Raw genomic sequence first — 19,420 nt, 5'->3', positions numbered from 1 at the left:
GCTCAAAGAGCTTACAATCTAATAGACAAAAAATAAAGTAAGCAAATCAAATCAATTAATGTGTACAGGAAGGAGGAAAGGAGGGTAGGTGGAGGCAAGTGGTTACAAGTGGTTACGAGTCAAAAGCAATGTTAAAGAGGTGGGCTTTCAGTCTAGATTTAAAGGTGGCCAAGGATGGGGCAAGACGTAGGGGCTCAGGAAGTTTATTCCAGGCGTAGGGTGCAGCGAGACAGAAGGCGCGAAGTCTGGAGTTGGCAGTAGTGGAGAAGGGAATAGATAAGAAGGATTTATCCATGGAGCGGAGTGCACGGGAAGGGGTGTAGGGAAGGACGAGTGTGGAGAGATACTGGGGAGCAGCAGAGTGAGTACATTTATAGGTTAGTAGAAGAAGTTTGAACAGGATGTGAAAATGGATAGGGAGCCAGTGAAGCGACTTGAGGAGAGGGGTAGTATGAGTAAAGCGACCCTGGCGGAAGACGAGACGGGCAGCAGAGTTTTGAACTGATTGGAGAGGGGAGAGGTGACTACTTGGGAGGCCAGCAAGAAGCAGATTGCAGTAGTCTAAACGAGAGGTGACAAGGGTGTGGATGAGGGTTTTGATAGAGTGCTCGGAAAGTAAGGGGCAGATTTTACGGATGTTGTAAAGAAATAAAAGACAGGTCTTGGCAATCTGCTGGATATGAGCAGAGAAGGAGAGAGAAGAGTCAAAGATTACCCCAAGGTTTCGAGCTGAGGAGACAGGGAGAATGAGAGAGCCATCAACAGAAATAGAAAACGGGGAGGGGGGGGGGAGTGGGAAGGTGAGTTTGGGGGGGAAAAAGGGGGGGTCAGCCCATTGAGCCGAAAAAAGCTCTTGGATGGAGTCATGCAAAGGAAAGGCTCGAGCAGGCTTCTTAGTACTTGCCATCCTCGGATTACCAGAGGAGGCTTCGCCACTCCCAGGATCTTCAATAGAGAGGACATGCAAGGCATCAGAAATAAGCGCTGGCAGTTCGTTGAGGTGGAAAACCCTCACCACGGAAGGATCATCTGGATCCGATGGCAATCCTGCACCTTCCTCTGGCTCTTCAGACCACGAGGGCCTGCCAGACCACTCAGAATCCTCACAACCCGACCACGAGGGAAGGGGAGAAGGGGGGTGCGCCACTCTCTGAAGGGGAACTAACCCTTCCGCGCTTGTCTTGCGGCCAGCTGTCAGGGGAAAATGCGCGACGGCAATCCGAGGCCAGGCTTCACTGGAGGGGGAACAGTTAGCACGGCAGAGACCCCTGCGGGAGAGCTCTTTTTAACATGAATGCTTTATGCAGCAGCAACATAAACTCAGGGGAGAAGGGCTCACCCTGGCCTCCCGGTTCCAGTCCGGGGATAGAAGCTCCCCTGTTAACCTCCACACGAGGCTCCCCTCCAGATTCAAACCCCTCTGCTTCTGCGGGGGTCGCGCCATGCGGCGCGTCCAAAATGGCACCCGCTGCCAGCTCCACTGAGCGGGAAGAAACATCGCTCGCCATGCTCGTGCCGGCCCTGACGTCTGAAGAGCACGATTTACAGATCCCTGCTGCTGATCTGCGCTTGCCACAACAGGAACAGTGCTTAACAACTTCCGCAGCCATCGCCGAAAAAACAGCGGAAAATTCAAAATGGCGGATTCGCGCCGAAAATGTCCTGATCGCAGGCCCTCCCAGGAGGAGCTACAAAACGCTCTTACCTCACCAAACCGAGTCCCAGAGCTCCAGTCACGCTGCACAATCAGAAGAAAACCTCTTTTGTGGAATCGCAGTGCCAAAGCGCGACACAACTTTTTTTTTTTTCTTAACGCTGTGAGGAAAGTTAGAGGCAACAGCAATAAAGGCAAATTTCCAACTCCGGAGGATCAGTAGAGTGGGAAAGGCAAGGAAAGGCCAAACCAATGTGCCTGCATCCACAAAGGGGAGTGTGGGAAAAGACAGGGACAGGGCAAACCTATGTGTCTACATCCACATCGGGGGCCGGGTAAGGCAGGGAAAGGGCAAACCTAAGTGCTTTTAAAGTGGGCACCACCAGCCACAACACCCCTGCTACAACTGGCCAAAGCACAGGAGCCACCTCAGGCAGATTTCTGAAGGAGCTGAATAAGCTGCGTCCACCCTGCTGGGGAGATAGAGAATACTGAAGAGGCAGATGGAGCTAGCTGGCCATGAGGCACTATGGTTTTTCAGTGCTCTCTATCTCCCCCTGCTGGTTGATGGACACAACCCACTCGTAATTGATTCATCTGCTTGATGACAAGGAAACTCTCTATTTCGGGCCTTACGATCATACCAGGTCTTTTGCTTAGTTTGGCTGCTTGCAAATTATCTCTGACAAAGCACACAAGTTCTTCAAATCTCTGCCGCATGTTAACTACATATTCAATTACAGCGATGTCAGAGGTATCAATTTTCCCCTCCCAATGTTCTCTTATTAGGTCTAGGGGCTCTCTCACCCTCCAGCCATAAAGCAACTCAAATGGAGAGAACCCTGTAGACTCCTGCAGTACTTCTCTGTATGCAAACAGTAGGTAGGGGAAGTATTTCTCCCAGTCATGTTCTCCTGATTCCACAAAAGTCTTTAACATATGCTTTAATGTTCCATTAAATCTCTCCACCAACCTGTTATTTCCAGGGTCATATGGTGTGGTACGTACAGATTTTATTCCACAGTGTGCCCACAGATTCTTGACCAGCTCAGACATAATTAACAATGTATATTTTTTTATAACTACGTTTAATTTATTTTTATATTTATGTTTAATTTAGTAGTGAGTCAGTAACCCCCTGATGCAGCCCATTTGGCGAAACATGGCCATGTAAGATCTATTTCAATAAAGGTTTCTATGGACTCTGGGTCTGCTCTGGTTTCTGTTCCTTGCTGTTTTCTGCAGACTTGAAGAGCCTCTTTTGGTGTTGCGCACGGATTCTTGTACCAGGCTATGTTGGTGATGATTATACAGTCTTGCTTCTCCTCACAGAATCAGATAAAGATTTATAACATCTGCAATGAAACCTTTGCACTTACCTCCAAACTACTGATATGTTTCATGAAGTCTGCAAAATCATTATCAAATTCTGCTTTTCGTGGGTCTAAAATATCAATTTGCCTCTTTTTGATATTTTGGTAGATGTGCTTAAATTTTGACGATATAACATCTATACCTTCAATGGTACACATGCTTAATGCATTGAAAGTCTGTATTATAGTCAGTATCTCTGTAATCTGAAATGTAAACATAGGAAAACAAAACATAAAAAATTAATAAAGAAATCATAGAAAACTCTGTGGTTGATATTCAGAATGATTCAACCAGATAGGAGAGGCTCCTCCCTGGTTAAACCACAGTAAGTGGATCATCCCTGGACTTTCAGTGGCACTGAACAGCACAGTTCTGGGATGGTCTGGGTGTGAAATCGGAGAGGAGCTAGGAGTTAGGTAGGTGCCAGTAATATTCAGTGCCAGTACACGAATAGCAAACTGATCATAAAGGACCACACAAAAAACAGTCCTAATCTTGCCTGATTAGCTATCTATCAGCCATACCTGCATAACCTCCGTGCACCAAAAAAAAAATGGATATTTAATGCAAGTGCCCAAATAGGGATTAGCACTCAATATTTTTATTTATTTGTAGCATTTGTATCCCACATTTTCCCACCAATTTGCAGGCTCAATGTGGCTTACATTTGCCGTAGTGGGGGTTGCCATTTCCGGTTAACAGAATTACAAATGGTATTGAATTAAGGTGCGTACATACATAGTAAAGAATAATACATTATGGTATTGCATATAGGTTCCTGAGTGATAGATTAGATTGTAACCAAAATAGGACCAGACTACAAAGATACACATAAACTCTACCAACTCATGAATAAATTAATAGACACCACACCGGTTACCACAGCCAGCACAGACACCCCATCAGCAGATAAACTTGCCAAATACTTCAATGAGAAAATTATTAAACTTCGATCCACACTACCACTCAGCACCACTGATCACGAAAAATTTATGGACTGCCTGGACCCTACTCCCGGTGAATACCCAGCAGATCAAACCTGGAACAACTTCAATCTACTAAATGAAGAAACCATAACTCAAGCACTCAACAAATTCTCCAAAACTCACTCCAAATTGGATATCTGCCCAAGTAGCCTAATAAGGTACGCCCCCAAACACTTCATAACAGACCTTACGTCACATATGAACTACATGCTACAACACGGACTTTTCCCCAAGGACAAAGGAAATATATTACTTACACCCATACCCAAAGATTTTTAAAAAAAAATTAAATGACACATGCAACTATCGACCAGTAGCATCCATCCCCCTGATAGTAAAACTTGTGGAAAGTATGGTAAAAAAAACAACTCACCAATTACCTAAACAAATTCACAATACTACATGAATCACAGTCAGGATTCCGGTCCAACCATAGCACTGAAACAGTGCTAACCACTCTCATAACCAAATTTAAACAACTAATTGCAACTGGAAATAATGTGCTACTCCTACAATTCGATATGTCCAGTGCGTTCGACATGGTCAGCCACAAAATACTCTCGAACTTCCTAGACTACTTCGGGATCGGAGGAAACGTACTAAGATGGTTTAAAGGCTTCTTAACAACAAGAACCTATCAAGTGATTTCAAACTCAAAAACGTCAACACCATGGAAACCTGAATGCGGAGTACCAAAAGGGTCACTGTTATCACCAACCCTCTTTAACTTAATGATGACACCTTTAGCCAAATCGTTATCCAACCAGGACTCAACCCATACATCTATGCAGACAATGTCACGATATACATCCCGTTCAAACAAGACAACCGAAATCACACATGAAATTACACACAGCCTCCAAATAATGAACTCATGGGCGGACGCATTCCAATTAAAACTAAACGGAGAAAAAACACAATGTCTCATCCTGTCCTCACAATACAACACAAACAAACCCAATACTATAAACACCCTAGATTACACCCTTCCAATCTCAGACAGCCTGAAAATACTGGGAGTCACAATTGACTGAAATCTCACATTCGAAGACCATGCGAAAAATACAGCAAAGAAAATGTTCTACTTAATGTGGAAACTCAAAAGAATCAAACCTTTCTTCCCAAGGGAAGTATTCCGCAGCCTAGTACAATCAATGGTAATCATCTAGACTACTGCAATGCCATATACGCCGGATGCAAAGAACAAATCATTAAGAAGCTTCAAACTGCTCAAAACACAGCAGCCAGACTCATATTTTGGAAAGCGAAATACGAAAGCGCCAAACCCCTAAGAGAAAAACTACACTGGCTCCCGCTAAAAGAACAAATTGCGTTCAAAGTTTGCACCCTGGTCCACAAAATCGTTCACGAGGAAGCTCCAACCTATATGTCAGACCTTATAGACTTGCCTACTAGAAATGCAAAAAGATCATCATGCACATTACTCAATCTCCACTATCCTAACTGTAAAGGGCTAAAATATAAATCCACATACGCGACTAGTTTCTCATACATCAGCACGCAGATATGGAACGCACTACCGAAGGCAATAAAAACAACGCAAGACCTAACCATCTTCCGAAGACTACTGAAAACAGATCTTTTCAAGAAGACATACCATAAACATCCATCGTAAATACTAAATAACACTATACACGTCTGGCGAAAGCGCAAGCGGAAGAACAAATGGCTAGAAATGTAAGGAGGGGAGACAAAAACTTCTTCAGGTATATTAGTGAAAGGAGAAAGACTATAAAGGGAATTGTGAGACTAAAAGATACAACAAAACGCTATGTAGAAAATGATGAAGAAAAAGCCAATTTGCTAAATAGATACTTTTGTTCTGTTTTCACTGAAGAAAACCCTGGGGAAGGACCGAGAGAGACTGGCAAAAGTACACCTGAAAATGAGGTGGATAGAGCGCCGTTCACGGAAGAGAGTGTGTATCAACAACTTGGAAAGCTAAAGGTGGACAAAGCCATGGGGCCGGACGGGATCCACCCCAGAATACTGAGGGAGCTCAGAGAGGTTCTGGCGGGTCCTCTTAAAGACTTGTTTAATAAATCCTTGGAGACAGGAGAGGTTCCGAGGGATTGGAGAACGGCGGAGGTGGTCCCTCTTCACAAAAGTGGGAAGAAGCTGGAAACTACAGGCCGGTAAGCCTCACTTCGGTTATTGGAAAAGTAATGGAAGCCATGCTGAAGGAAAGGATAGTGAATTTCCTGGAAGCCAATAAGTTGCAAGATCCGAGACAACATGGTTTCACCAAAGGGAAATCGTGCCAAACGAATCTCATTGAATTCTTTGACTGGGTGACGGGAGAATTAAATCAAGGACGTGCTATGGACGTCATCTACTTAGATTTCAGCAAGGCGTTCGACACGGTTCCCCACAGGAGGCTCTTAAATAAACTAGACGGCCAGAAAATAGGACCCGAAGTGGTGAACTGGATTAGGAACTGGTTGACGGACAGACGCCAGAGGGTGGTGGTGAATGGAGTTCGCTCGGAGGAAGGAAAGGTGAGTAGTGGAGTGCCTCAGGGATCGGTGCTGGGGCCGATTCTGTTCAATATATTTGTGAGTGACATTGCCGAAGGGTTACGAGGTAAAGTTTGCCTTTTTGCGGATGACACCAAGATTTCCAACAGAGTGGACACCCCGGAGGGTATGGAAAACATGAAAATCTGAAGAAGCTAGAAGAATGGTCTAACGTTTGGCAATTAAAATTCAATGCGAAGAAATGCAAAGTGATGCACTTAGGGAGTAGAAATCCAAGGGAGACGTATGTGTTAGGCGGGGAGAGTCTGATAGGCACGGACGGGGAGAGGGATCTTGGGGTGATAGTATCTGAGGACCTGAAGGCGACGAAACAGTGCGACAAGGCGGTGGCAGTAGCTAGAAGATTGCTAGGCTGTATAGAGAGAGGAGTTACCAGCAGAAGGAGGTTTTAATGCCCCTGTATAAGACGTTGGTGAGGCCCCACCTGGAGTATTGTGTTCAGTTTTGGAGGCCGTATCTTGCGAAGGATGTTAAAAAAATGGAAGCGGTGCAAAGAAGAGCTACGAGGATGGTATGGGATTTACGTTCCAAGACGTATGAAGAGAGGCTTGCTGACCTGAACATGTACACCCTGGAGGAAAGGAGGAACAGGGGTGATTTGATACAGACGTTCAAATATTTGAAAGGTATTAATCCGCAAACGAATCTTTTCCGGAGATGGGAAGGCGGTAGAACGAGAGGACATGAAATTAGATTGAAGGGGGGCAGACTCAGGAAAGATGTCAGGAAGTATTTTTTCACAGAGAGGGTGGTGGACGCTTGGAATGCCCTCCCGCGGGAGGTGGTGGAGATGAAAACGGTAACGGAGTTCAAACATGCGTGGGATATGCATAGAGGAATCCTGTGCAGAAGGAATGGATCCTCAGAAGCTTAGCTGAAATTGGGTGGCGGAGCAGTTGGGGGGAAGAGGGGGTGGTGGTTGGGAGGTGAGGATAGGGGAGGGCAGACTTATACGGTCTGTAACAGAGCCGGTGATGGGAGGCGGGACTGGTGGTTGGGAGGCGGGAAATACTGCTGGGCAGACTTATATGGTCTGTGCCCTGAAAAGGACAGGTACAAATTCAAGGTAAGGTATACACATATGAGTTTGTCATGGGCAGACTGGATGGACCATGCAGGTCTTTTTCTGCCGTCATCTACTATGTTACTATGTTATGTTGAATAGGGTCTCTCTATAGTCGATGACCTAATGTATGTTATAGCACAATCTATAACTCAGGAACCTTCATGCAATACCATAACTTATTCTTCCTTACCATGTATGTATGAACATATTGTGAGCACTCTGGAGGGCTGGTACGAGGGAAAGGGGATAGTGGTTCTTTCAGCCGGCATCATCCCCGGTCATTCAGCCCAGCTAGGAGAGCAGGGCGCCCTCTAGGGATCAAACTGCCAGAGAAAGCTGTAATGCAGGAGAAAAACTACACTCCCCAGAAGCCAGTGCAGGGTCAGCTGAACTCTCAGGAGGGGGAGGGTGGAATGACTGATTGGGAGATGAGGTCTGATCCTGGAGATGGGGAACAGCTGGTGGAGCTTGGGGAGGAGGAGGAGATGGAGTGGAATAAAGAAGAGGTAGAAGGAGAAGGTAAGGAGGAATGTATGGAGGTGGGTGGTTTGGCTCTAACCCGTGCAGACAGGGTGAGAGCTTTTGTGGCCTCAGCATTGCCCCGGTTGTGGAGTTGGGCGAAGCTGGGAGCAAAGCAGTGGGGGAGCAACTGGAAAGCACAACTTGCTACCATATTGGCTGTTCCCAAGAGGTAGTGCTGTGTAAGGGGGGGGAAGGGTTTTAAGACAGAAAGGCATGTGCATTTTGGGGAACTTAAAACTGTAGGAGGGGAGAGAGGAGGTGGTTCCAGCTAAATCTCCAAAACTATCTGCGATGAAGATAGTGTGGCTGGAGGTTTGGGAGGGAGAATTTAAAACAAAAGCCTGTAATTGAAAATGGATTAAAGTTTGCTGATAGCTGGAGGTGTTTAGACAAGGCTGACATCTGTAACAATAAAGAACTTGGATTGCTCTTACTGCTGGAGTGGGACTGATTTTCTCAGCAGCTGGCAAGGTGGAGAGAGAGCGAAAGTGCGGTGGCTGGCTAGGAAAGCAGACGGAAGCCTGTGAAAGCTAAGCAGGGTCAACCCCGGCTCCCACCTGGAAGGGGAGCCTGGTTACAATATATATATCATGATCTGTTCCATATATCTTATGTTCCATGTATATTATCATGTATGTATGCACCTTAACACAATACCATTTGTAATTCTGTTACCTGGAAATGGCAACCGCCATTACGGCAATTATAAACCACATTAAGTCTGCAAATTGGAGGCAAAATGTGGGATACAAATGCTACTAATAAATACATAAATAAATAAACATATGGTCATCAATTATAGAGAGATCGTTTTCGACATAAGGATTAAAGTGGTATTGCATTAAGGTGCGTACATATACAGTATTGTAAAGAAGAATACGTTATGTATTGCATATCAAGATTTAAATTAGCTAGTGGCAGTCAGGATTTAAAGAAATGCCAACTACCACCTGCTCAATACTGACCCACCTTTCTTTTGCCAGTACAGATTAGTAAGGATTCTTTCTACTTAGGCGCTGTTCATAAAAATGCGCAAGGTTTCTCTTTTCCACCACTACTAGGACAAGTATCATTAGATAATACAAATACACATAAGAAAATACCTTCTCTGAGAAGTCTACAATCCAGCCAGAAGACAAATCAGGAAACCTTACAGGTTGAAGTACTGATATTAAAAGTTATAACTCTCTTTAAATGCAAACTGTTGTATCTTAACTGCTCCTCTATGTAGATAAAGAAAAAAAAGAAAGAGAGGGAGGGCAGTAACAATAACAAAACTTAAAACTTAATATTTGACTGTTTTTCATCAAAATGAAAAATAAGTGACTTTAAAGCACATTTTAGATATCAACAACTTGGAAAGCTAAAGGTGGACAAAGCCATGGGACCGGACGGGATCCACCCCCAGGATATTGAGGGAGCTCAGAGAGGTTCTGGCGGGTCCTCTTAAAGATTTGTTTAATAAATCCTTGGAGATGGGAGAGGGTCCGAGGGATTGGAGAACAGCGGATGTGGTCCCTCTTCACAAAAGTGGTGATAGGGAAGAAGCTGGAAACTACAGGCCGGTAAGCCTCAATTCGGTTATTGGGAAAGTAATGGAAGTGATGCTGAAGGAAAGGCTAGTGAATTTCCTGGAAACCAATAAGTTGCAAGATCCGAGACAACATGGTTTTACCAGAGGGAAATCGTGCCAAACGAATCTCATTGAATTCTTTGATTGGGTAACTGGAGAATTGAATCATCGACATGCTATAGACGTAATCTACTTAGATTTTAGCAAAGCTTTTGACACGGTTCCCCACAGGAGGCTCTTAAATAAACTTGATGAGCTGAAGATAGGTCCCGAAGTGGTGAACTGGATTAGGAACTGGCTGACGGACAGACGACGGAGGGTGGTGGTAAATGGAGTTCGCTTGGAGGAGGGAAAGGTGAGTACTGGAGTGCCTCAGGGATCGATGCTGGGGCCGATTCTGTTCAATATATTTGTGAGTGATATTGCCGAAGGGTTAGAAGGTAAAGTTTGCCTATTTGCGGATGATACTAAGATTTGTAACAGAGTGGACACCCGGGAGGGATTGGAAAACATGAAAAAAGATCTGCGGAAGCTAGAAGAATGGTCTAAGGTTTAGCAATTAAAATTCAATGCGAAGAAATGCAAAGTGATGCACTTAGGGAGTAGAAACCCACGAGAGACGTATGTGTTAGGCGGTGAGAGTCTGATATGTACTGAGGGGGAGAGGGATCTTGGGGTGATAGTATCCGAGGATCTGAAGGCAACGAAACAGTGTGAGAAGGCGGTGGCCGTAGCGAGAAGGTTACTAGGCTGTATAGAGAGAGGTGTGACCAGCAGAAGAAAGGAAGTGTTGATGCCCCTGTACAAGTCGTTGGTGAGGCCCCACCTGGAGTATTGTGTTCAGTTTTGGAGGCCTTACCTTGCTAAGGATGTAAAAAAAGTGGAAGCGGTGCAAAAAAAAAGCTACGAAAATGGTATGGAATTTGCGTTCCAAGACATATGAGGAGAGACTTGATGACCTGAACATGTATACCCTGGAGGAAAGGAGGAACAGGGGTGATATGATACAGACGTTCAAATATTTGAAAGGTATTAATCCGCAAACAAATCTTTTCCGGAGATGGGAAGGCGGTACAACAAGAGGACATGAAATGAGATTGAACGGGGGCAGACTCAAGAAAAATGTCAGGAAGTATTTTTTCACAGAGAGAGTGGTGGATGCTTGGAATGCCCTCCCGCGGGAGGTGGTGGAGAAGAAAACGGTAACGGAATTCAAACATGCATGTGATATACATAAAGGAATCCTGTGCAGAAGGAATGGATCCTCAGAAGCTTAGCTGAAATTGGGTGGTGGAGCCGGTGGGGGGGAAGAGGGGTTGGTGGTGGGGAGGCGAAGATAGTGGTGGGCAGACTTATACGGTCTGTGCCAGATCCGGTGGTGGGAGGCGGGACTGGTGGTTGGGAGGCGGGGAACAGTACTGGGCAGACTTATACGGTCTGTGCCAGAGCCTGTGGTGGGAGGCAGGGCTGGTGGTTGGGAGGAGGAGATAGTGCTGGCCAGACTTATACGGTCTGTGCCCTGAAAAAGACAGGTACAAATCAAGGTAAAGTATACACATGAGTTTATCTTGTTGGGCAGACTGGATGGACCGTGCGGCTCTTTTTCTGCCGTCATTTACTATGTTACTATGAATACAAGCATTGCCATACTGGGACAAAACAAAGGTCCATCAAGCCCAGTTTTCTGTTTCCAACAGTGACCAAACTAGGTCACAAAAACCTGGTAAAATCCCACAACAGTAAAACAGATTTTATGCTACATATCCTAGAAATAAGCAGTGGATTTTTTAAAGTCCATCTTAATAATGGATTATGGACTTTTCTTTTAGGAAATTAGCCAAACCTTTTTTTAAACCCTGCTAAACTAACAGCTTTTACCACATTCTCTGACAATTTCCAGTATTTAATTACATGCTGAGTGAAGAAATATTTTTCATGATTTGTAGCTTTGTTGCGTGCCTCCTAGTCCTAGTATTTTTGGAAAGAGTAAACAAGTGATTCATATCTACCTGTTCCACTCTACTGAGTATTTTATAGACCTCTACCAAATCTTCCCATGGCTGTCTCTCCTCCAAGATGGAGAACCGTAGCGCTTCAGTCTTTCCTCATAGGGAAGTCGTCCCAACCCCTTCATCATTTTCACTGCCATTTTCTGTACCTCTTCTAAATCCGAGATGTAACCATAATTGCATACAGCAGTGGCGTAGCCAGTATGGGGCCACGGGGGCCTGGATCCCCTTAGATTTGCCCCTGGACCCCCCTGCTGACAACCCTCTCGACCCCCCCTCCCGTCGCCAACCCGCCGTCGCCTACCTTTGCTGGCGGGGGACCCCAACCCCAGCCAGCCGAGGTCCTCTTCTTCCCAATTCCGTGCAAGGCTTCGTTCTAGTCTGACGTCCTGATGTTGTACGTGCAGGACATCAGACTAGAACGAAGTCTTGCGCGATATTGGGAAGAAGAGGAACTCGGCTGGTGGGGGTTGGGGTCCCCCGCTAGCAAAGGTAGGCGAACGCAGGTTGGCGGCAGGAGGGGGGGCGAGAGGGTCGTCGGCGGGGGGTGGGGGGGTCAAAGTTGGTGGCGGGGGGACCAGCAATGGCGGGAGTGGGGGTGGCAGCACCGGGGGGGAGGGCTAAAATGTGCCCACTCAGCTCGGGCTCTGGACCCGCCTCCCGCCGAAGTCTGGCTATGCCCCTGGCATACAGTACTCAAGGTGCACTTGCACCATGGAGCAATACGAAGGTATTATAATATTCTCATTTTTGTTTTCCATTCCTTTACTAATAATGCCTAACTTTCTTAGACTCAGCTGCACACTGCGCAGAGGGTTTCAACGTTTATCATCAACAATGATGCCTAGATAATTTTCCTAATGTGGAACCATGCAACATGTATCTATAGTTTGGATTCTCTTTCCCACATGCATCACGATGTACTTCCTCACATTAAACATCATCTGCGATTCCTCTTTCCCATATGCATCACTTTGCACTTGCTCACATTAAATGTCATCTGCCATTCAGACGCACAGTCTTCCAGTCTCAGAAGGTCCTCTTGTAATTTTTCACAATCCTCTCATAATTTAACAACTTTGAATAACTTTGTGTCATCAGCAAATTTAATGCTCTCTCACGGCAGGTGGTGGAGAGGAAACGGTAACGGAATTCAAACATGCATGGGATAAACATAAAGGAATCCTGTTCCGAGGGAATGGATCCTCAGAAGCTTAGCTGAGATTGGGTGGCAGAGCTGGTGGTGGGAGGCGAGGATAGTGCTGGGCAGACTTATACGATCTGTGCCAGAGCCGGTTGTTGGGAGGCAGGGATAGTGCTGGGCAGACTTATATGCTCTGTGCCCTGAAAATGACAGATACAAATCAAGATAAGGTATACACAAAAAGTAGCACATATGAGTTTATCTTGTTGGGCAGACTGGATGGACCATGCAGGTCTTTTTCTGCCATCATCTACTATGTTACTTCCATCTCTAGGTCATATATAAATATGTTAAAAAGCAGCAGTCCTAGCACAGACCCCTGGGGAACCCCACTATCTGCCCTTCTCCATTGAGAATACTGACCACTTAAACCTACTCTCTGTTTTCTATCTTTTAACCAGTTGTTAATCTACAATAGGACACTCCCTCCTATCCCATGACTCTCCAATTCCCTCTGGAGTCTTTCATGAGGTACTTCGTCAAACGCCTTTTGAAAATCCAGATACACCACATCAACCGGCTCATCTTTAGCCACAAGTTTGTTCACCCCGTCAAAGAAATGTAATAGATTGGTGAGGCACGATTTTCCTTCACTAAATCCATGTTGGCTTTGTCTCATTAATCCATGCTTTTGAATATGATCTGTAATTTTGTTCTTTGTAATAGTCTCTACCATTTTGCCTGACACCGGCATCAGGCTCACCATCTATAATTTCCTGGATCTCCTCTGAAACCTTTTTTTAAAAACGGTGTTACATTGGCCACCAATCTTCCTGTACCATGCTCGACTTTAAAGATAAATTACATATTACTAACAATAGTTCCACAAGTTCATTTTTCAATTCTATCAGTACTGTGAGATGGATACCATTCGGTCCAGGAGATTTGCTACTCTTCAATTTGTCAAATTGCCCCATTACATCCTCCAGGTTTATTTTTTTATTATTTTATTTACTGCACTTGTATCCCACATTTTCCCACCTATTTGCAGGCTCAATGTGGCTTACAAAGACCTGTTATGGCATCGCCATTTCAGGGTACAAAAGATACAATTGGTGTTACAAAGATATCAAGGATAGCAAGGCGATATAGTCAGGCAGTTATAACAGAAGACAGGCAGAATAAGGGAGGAGTGATGGAGTGTTGTAGCTAAATTATGGATTGTAGTAGTAAGCTTTGTTGAAGAGATAGGTTTTCAAAGATTTGCGAAAGTTAATTATTTCGTTGATTGTTTTCAAATGTCTTGGTAGTGCATTCCATAGCTGCGTGCTCATGTAGGAGAAGCTGGACGCATGTGTTAATTTGTATTTTAATCCTTTGCAGCTGGGGAAGTGCAGGTTAAGAAAAGTGCGGGCAGATCTTTTAGCGTTTCTGGGTGGAAGGTCCACGAGATCTAGCATGTATGACGGGGCGTCTCCGTAAATGATTTTATGAACAATCGTGCAAATCTTGAACGCGATACGTTCTTTAATTGGGAGCCAGTGTAATCTTTCTCTGAGGGGTTTTGCACTTTCGTATTTTGTTTTTCCAAATATAAGTCTGTCTGCGGTATTTTGGGCAGTCTGAAGTTTCTTGATGATTTGTTCTTTACAGCTAGCGTAAAGTGCATTGCAGTAGTCCAAGCGACTCAGTACCATTGATTGTACCGGGTTTCGAAAAATGGCCCTTGGGAAAAAAGGCTTTACTCTCTTGAGTTTCCACATGGAGTGGAACATTTTCTTAGTTGTATTCTTTGCGTGGTCTTCAAGCGTAAGATTTCGATCAATGGTAACTCCAAGAATTTTCAAAGTGTTTGAGATGGGAAGGGAAAAGTTTGGGGTGGTTATGTTGGAGAATTTACTTGTGTTATGTTGTGAGGTGAGTATAAGACACTGTGTTTTTTCTGCGTTGAGTTTTAGCTGAAATGCGTCCGCCCAAGAGTGCAGGATTTGGAAGCTTTGGTTGGTCTCGTTGGTGATTTCTTTTAAATCGCGTTTGAACGGGATGTAGATCTGCATATATGTATGGATTGAGGTTTTGATTGTCAAGTAGCTTGGCTAGGAGTATCATCATTAGGTTAAGAGGGTTGGTGAGAGGGGGGAACCTTGGGGAACTCCACACTCAGGTATCCATGGGGCTGATGTCGCCGCTTTAGTTGTTACTTGGTATAATCTTGTTGTCAGGAATCCTCTAAACCAATTGAGAAAATTACCTCCAAAGTATTCCATGATGTGAAGTAATATTCCATGGTTTATAGAGATTATAGAGATTTCGTCCAGCTTCTCTGACTCGTCAGCTCTGAATACTATTTATGGCACAGGTATCTCTCCCAAATCTCCCTCGGTGAAGACAGAAGAATTCATTTAATCTCTCTGCTATGGCTTTGTCTTCCCTGATTGCCCCTTTTACCCCTCGGTCACCTACCGATTCAACTAATTCTTTTGCAGGTTTACTGCTTTTGATATAATGAGTGGAGGAGTGACCTAATGGTTAGGGTGGTGGACTTTGGTCCTGGGGAACTGTGGAACTGAGTTCAATTCCCACTTCAGGCACAGGCAGCTCCTTGTGACTCTGGGCAAGTCACTTAACTCTCCATTGCCCCATGTAAGCCGCATTGAGCCTGCTTTTGAGCCTGCCATGAGTGGGAAAGTGTGGGGTATAAATGTAACAAAAATAAAATAATATACATACAAAAACTTTTTACTATATGTTTTTGCTTCCAACACAACCTTTTTTTCAAAGTCCCTCTTTGTCTTCCTTATCAACGCTTTGCATTTGACTTGCCATTCCTTATGCTGTTTCTTATCATTTTCAGTCGGTTCCTTCTTCCATTTTCTGAAGGATTTTCTTTTAGCTCTAATAGCTTCCTTCACCTCACTTTTAATCATGTTGGCTGTCGTTTGGTTTTCAGTCCTCCTTTTTTTAATACGCAGAATATATTTGGCCTGGGCTTGCAGGATGGTATTTTTGAACAGCATCCACGCCTGATGTAGATAAGTACATAAGTATTGTCATACTGGGAAAGACCAAAGGTCCATCAAGCCCAGCATCCTGTTTCCAACAGTGGCCAATCCAGGTCACAAATACCTGGCAAGATCCCAAAAAAGTGTACTTACGCCTAGAGTAGTAGTAGGAACCACTCCTTGACTTACCAAAAAACCTCCTAGATGAGAAGGTAGATGCAGAAGGCGTCCGGCGTGATAGAGAAGAGATGGTATCAGTGTGTTTCTTGATCCGGTCTGCGACCTCCTCAACCTTCTCTCCAAAAAGGTTATCCCCCATGTCAAGGGGCGTCCTCCAGCCTCGAGTCTGCGAATTGCTATACTCTGAGCAGAGATCTTGAATGCCACATCAAAAGTGTTGTAAGTGCCCCTGGCCAGGAACTTTCGGCATGCCTACTGCTGCTTTATCAACTGGCGAAAAGGTTCGGCCTGCTACGGAGGGAGCGTATCAACCAAGTCAGACAACTGTCTCACCAAGTTCCGCAAGTAAACACCTGTGAAGAGCTGGTATGACTGAATATGGGAGATGAGCATAGAGGCCTGGGACATCTTTCTCCCAAAGGAATCCAGGATTCTAGCTTCTCTGCCTGGTGGAGCCGAGGCATAGTCCCTAGTACTCCTGGCACTCTTGAGCAGATTCCATAACCATGGAGTCGTGAGAAAACTGAGGCCACACAAATCCAGGCTCACCATAGATCCAGTACTGGGTGTCAATCTTCTTGGGAACAACAGGGACTAAGGATGCCCGTTCCTAAAAAGGACTGCCTTGAGTATCTCGTGGAGATAAGCCATCACTGCCTCCTTATGAGGGGAGGTATAGTCCAGGACCTCGAACATCTTGGCCCTGGGCTCATCCTCCACTTCTACAGGGAATGGAATTGCATCAGCCATTTCCCTCACAAAATGATGGGAAAGAGAGGCTCTCGGGTAGAGGATGTCTCCTCACAGGTGGAGGGGATGGCTCACAACAGATTCCATAACCATAGGCGCACGGTATATAAGGCTTGGAGAGGCTAAGCCTCCCCTGCTGCAGCAGGATGGATCAGCTGTGGAGTCCAGCTGCTCTGAGGGGTTTCAATTGTTGATTTACCTCCATCCTCACAGCAGGAGCTGCAGTGAAAGCCCTCTAGCCTTGTGTAAACAGTTGTAGAAATTGGTTTATGGTTTAATTTGTTTACCTTACTGCTGGGAGAGCAGGGGGGGGTTGGCTGGAGGTGTCCTGGGTTCCCAGGGAGATATTTAACGAGGATGACTTCCTGACCTGCACTGAGGACAGATAGCAGCAGAATCGGATACTGGGCCAGCATGATCAGAAAAAGTCAACCAGACGACAAAGGTAGAAAAGATCATTTTATTTTCATTATAGTATTTGGAATATGTCCACTTTGAGAATCAGGTGCTCAACATTAAAAGTTTATATTTATATACTTATTTATGGCATTTTATCCCACATTAAACATGAATTAGGGTGTTTTGTGGCTCTACATGAGAATTGTGATGATATGATCCCTTGTTTCATATTGTTGATGGTCTGCATTTTCCGTATGGGTGGTATATTGGTGTATTAGGTTCTGCCCAGTGTAATATTTATGGTACAGTAAGGTTCTAAGTATGTTTTTGCACAAAGTTGTGCATAGTGTTTTGCAGTTGAGCGATTGTGGTTAGAATATGCTTTGAGCAACCACTTTATTCTTTGACATATGATACATATCTAATATCTAAATTTAATAAAAGGTATTAATTGTGACTTTTATTTTTTATTTATTTATTTTTTCTGTGTGTTATCAGACAATTATGGATTTAAGCTCCACCCCTGGCCCCACCCCCGCCCCCTTTAGCCTCCCCAAACAGTTGGGCCACCGGCCGCCTATGCCCATAACACTCAATCAGAGGAAAAGTATCTGGGATCCTCTTCTGATTCCCATGAGCGCTCCTGCTCAGTGTTGGATAAAATCTCTCCACGAGGTGACTGAGACAAAGCCTTCCTCGAAGCCGAGGAACCATGTCCTCGAAAGCAGCATTGAGAGACCTGGCTCCTGCCTGAAAGGCGAAGCTTCCTCCACCGACGTCGGAGGGGTGCCAGCATAGGAGGCCATATCGCAAACTGAGGGCCAGGCAGGGCCGCAGAGGGAGGTAAAGCAGATGCAAGCACCCCAAATACTGTAGTACATCGTTGCATGAGGCCATTCAGCAGGCCAGGGAGCAAGGCCCGGATGCGATCATCGAGGGCCGACATCGGGAAAAGCTGGGGCGTTGGCTGAGGCACAGGTTACAGAATCAATGGGCTAATACAGGAACAGGATCTCTGCTGCCTGGAGACAATCGCGTTGGCACCTCCATGGATGGAGGGAGAGTAGTCCTCCTGGTGCCGACATTTCCCGGGTGCTGTGTCCCGCGGCACCCTGAAACTTCCAGCACTGTGTATCGAGGGCAACCAGTGATGGTACTTCCTGGCCTTCGCCTGAAGTATGTCACCCATGTTCCTCAGTGCCAAGGACAATGTCGAATCCTCACATCGCTTCGGGGTCGAGTTCGACAATGGATGGTCCCGGTGGGCCTGCACATCAGGAGGCCTTGAGACAGGTGGAGACCCAATGGATGCCTCACTGCTCCCAGTGTCCTGAGGTCTGAAAGCAGCCATGCTTACCGATACACCCAATGCCAGTGTGACACTCGACATCGAGGAACCGGACCTGGCTCCAAGTATCTTCTCGCGTTAAACCTCACGGGAAACCTGGGTTCTCTTTTTCATACAAAGGCAAAGAACACAGTGAGCAGGGCTATGGTTGGGCTCAAGACACTGAAGACAACAAGAATGGGTGTTTTTTCCCCGAGTTGATCCAGTTGCACTTGATACAACACTTGAAGCCACTGGGAGTCTTCGTGGACATGGACGGGAAGAGCTCGCCAGCCAAATCAAACGGTTCAATGGTGCCTGAAAAAAGGGCAAAACTAAAAAAAGAGGTTCCCGACCAGAGTCATGGCCTAAAGGAAGCCCACATCAAAAAAATAAAGGAAACAAACGTGGGCAAAAGAATAAGAAAAAATGAAGGGCCTTTTTACTTTTTAAAGACACAAGGCAAAAGAAGGTACGAAAAAAGGCCAAAAAAACTCTAAAGCTAAAAAAAAACAGACGAATGAAGAGACACTGAAGAACTCGGCTTCTCTTCACGCAGATAAAAAGAAACTGAGAGGACCATGTTCTTGCGGCAAGACACTCATGCGTACGCAGTGGGGCACGGCGACCTTCACAGAGCTCTGTTTTTTCACTTGGGCATAAATGCCAGACCGGCCAACGCGGATCAGCGTCTACCCACACGTGAGAATATGAGAGCCTGCTTGTCCTCGGAGAATACATATTTTGGTAGTCAGCAACAGATATAATACTTTGATGAGATTGATAGCTTGTTGGGAAAAGCCAAGCCAATTGAGAGTTTGAAAAAGAAAAGGCCATTCGACACCATAGGAGGCCTTTTCAGAATCCAATACAAGA

The 19,420-nt window shown here is 45.3% G+C and overlaps 1 protein-coding gene across 1 annotated transcript in view; it reads right to left on the bottom strand.

Annotated features, from left to right (window-relative positions):
* Nucleotides 1-19,420, bottom strand: part of DNAH8 (dynein axonemal heavy chain 8) — a 1,267,128-nt gene that overhangs the window by 1,057,108 nt on the left and 190,600 nt on the right. The window contains 1 exon segment of the mRNA XM_030199255.1: nt 3,034-3,231. Within this exon segment, the coding sequence (XP_030055115.1) occupies nt 3,034-3,231 (198 nt within the window).

This window comes from Microcaecilia unicolor, chromosome 3 (assembly GCF_901765095.1).
Source record: "Microcaecilia unicolor chromosome 3, aMicUni1.1, whole genome shotgun sequence".
NCBI lineage: Eukaryota > Metazoa > Chordata > Amphibia > Gymnophiona > Siphonopidae > Microcaecilia > Microcaecilia unicolor.
This window is presented reverse-complemented; position numbering and strand designations above follow the sequence as displayed.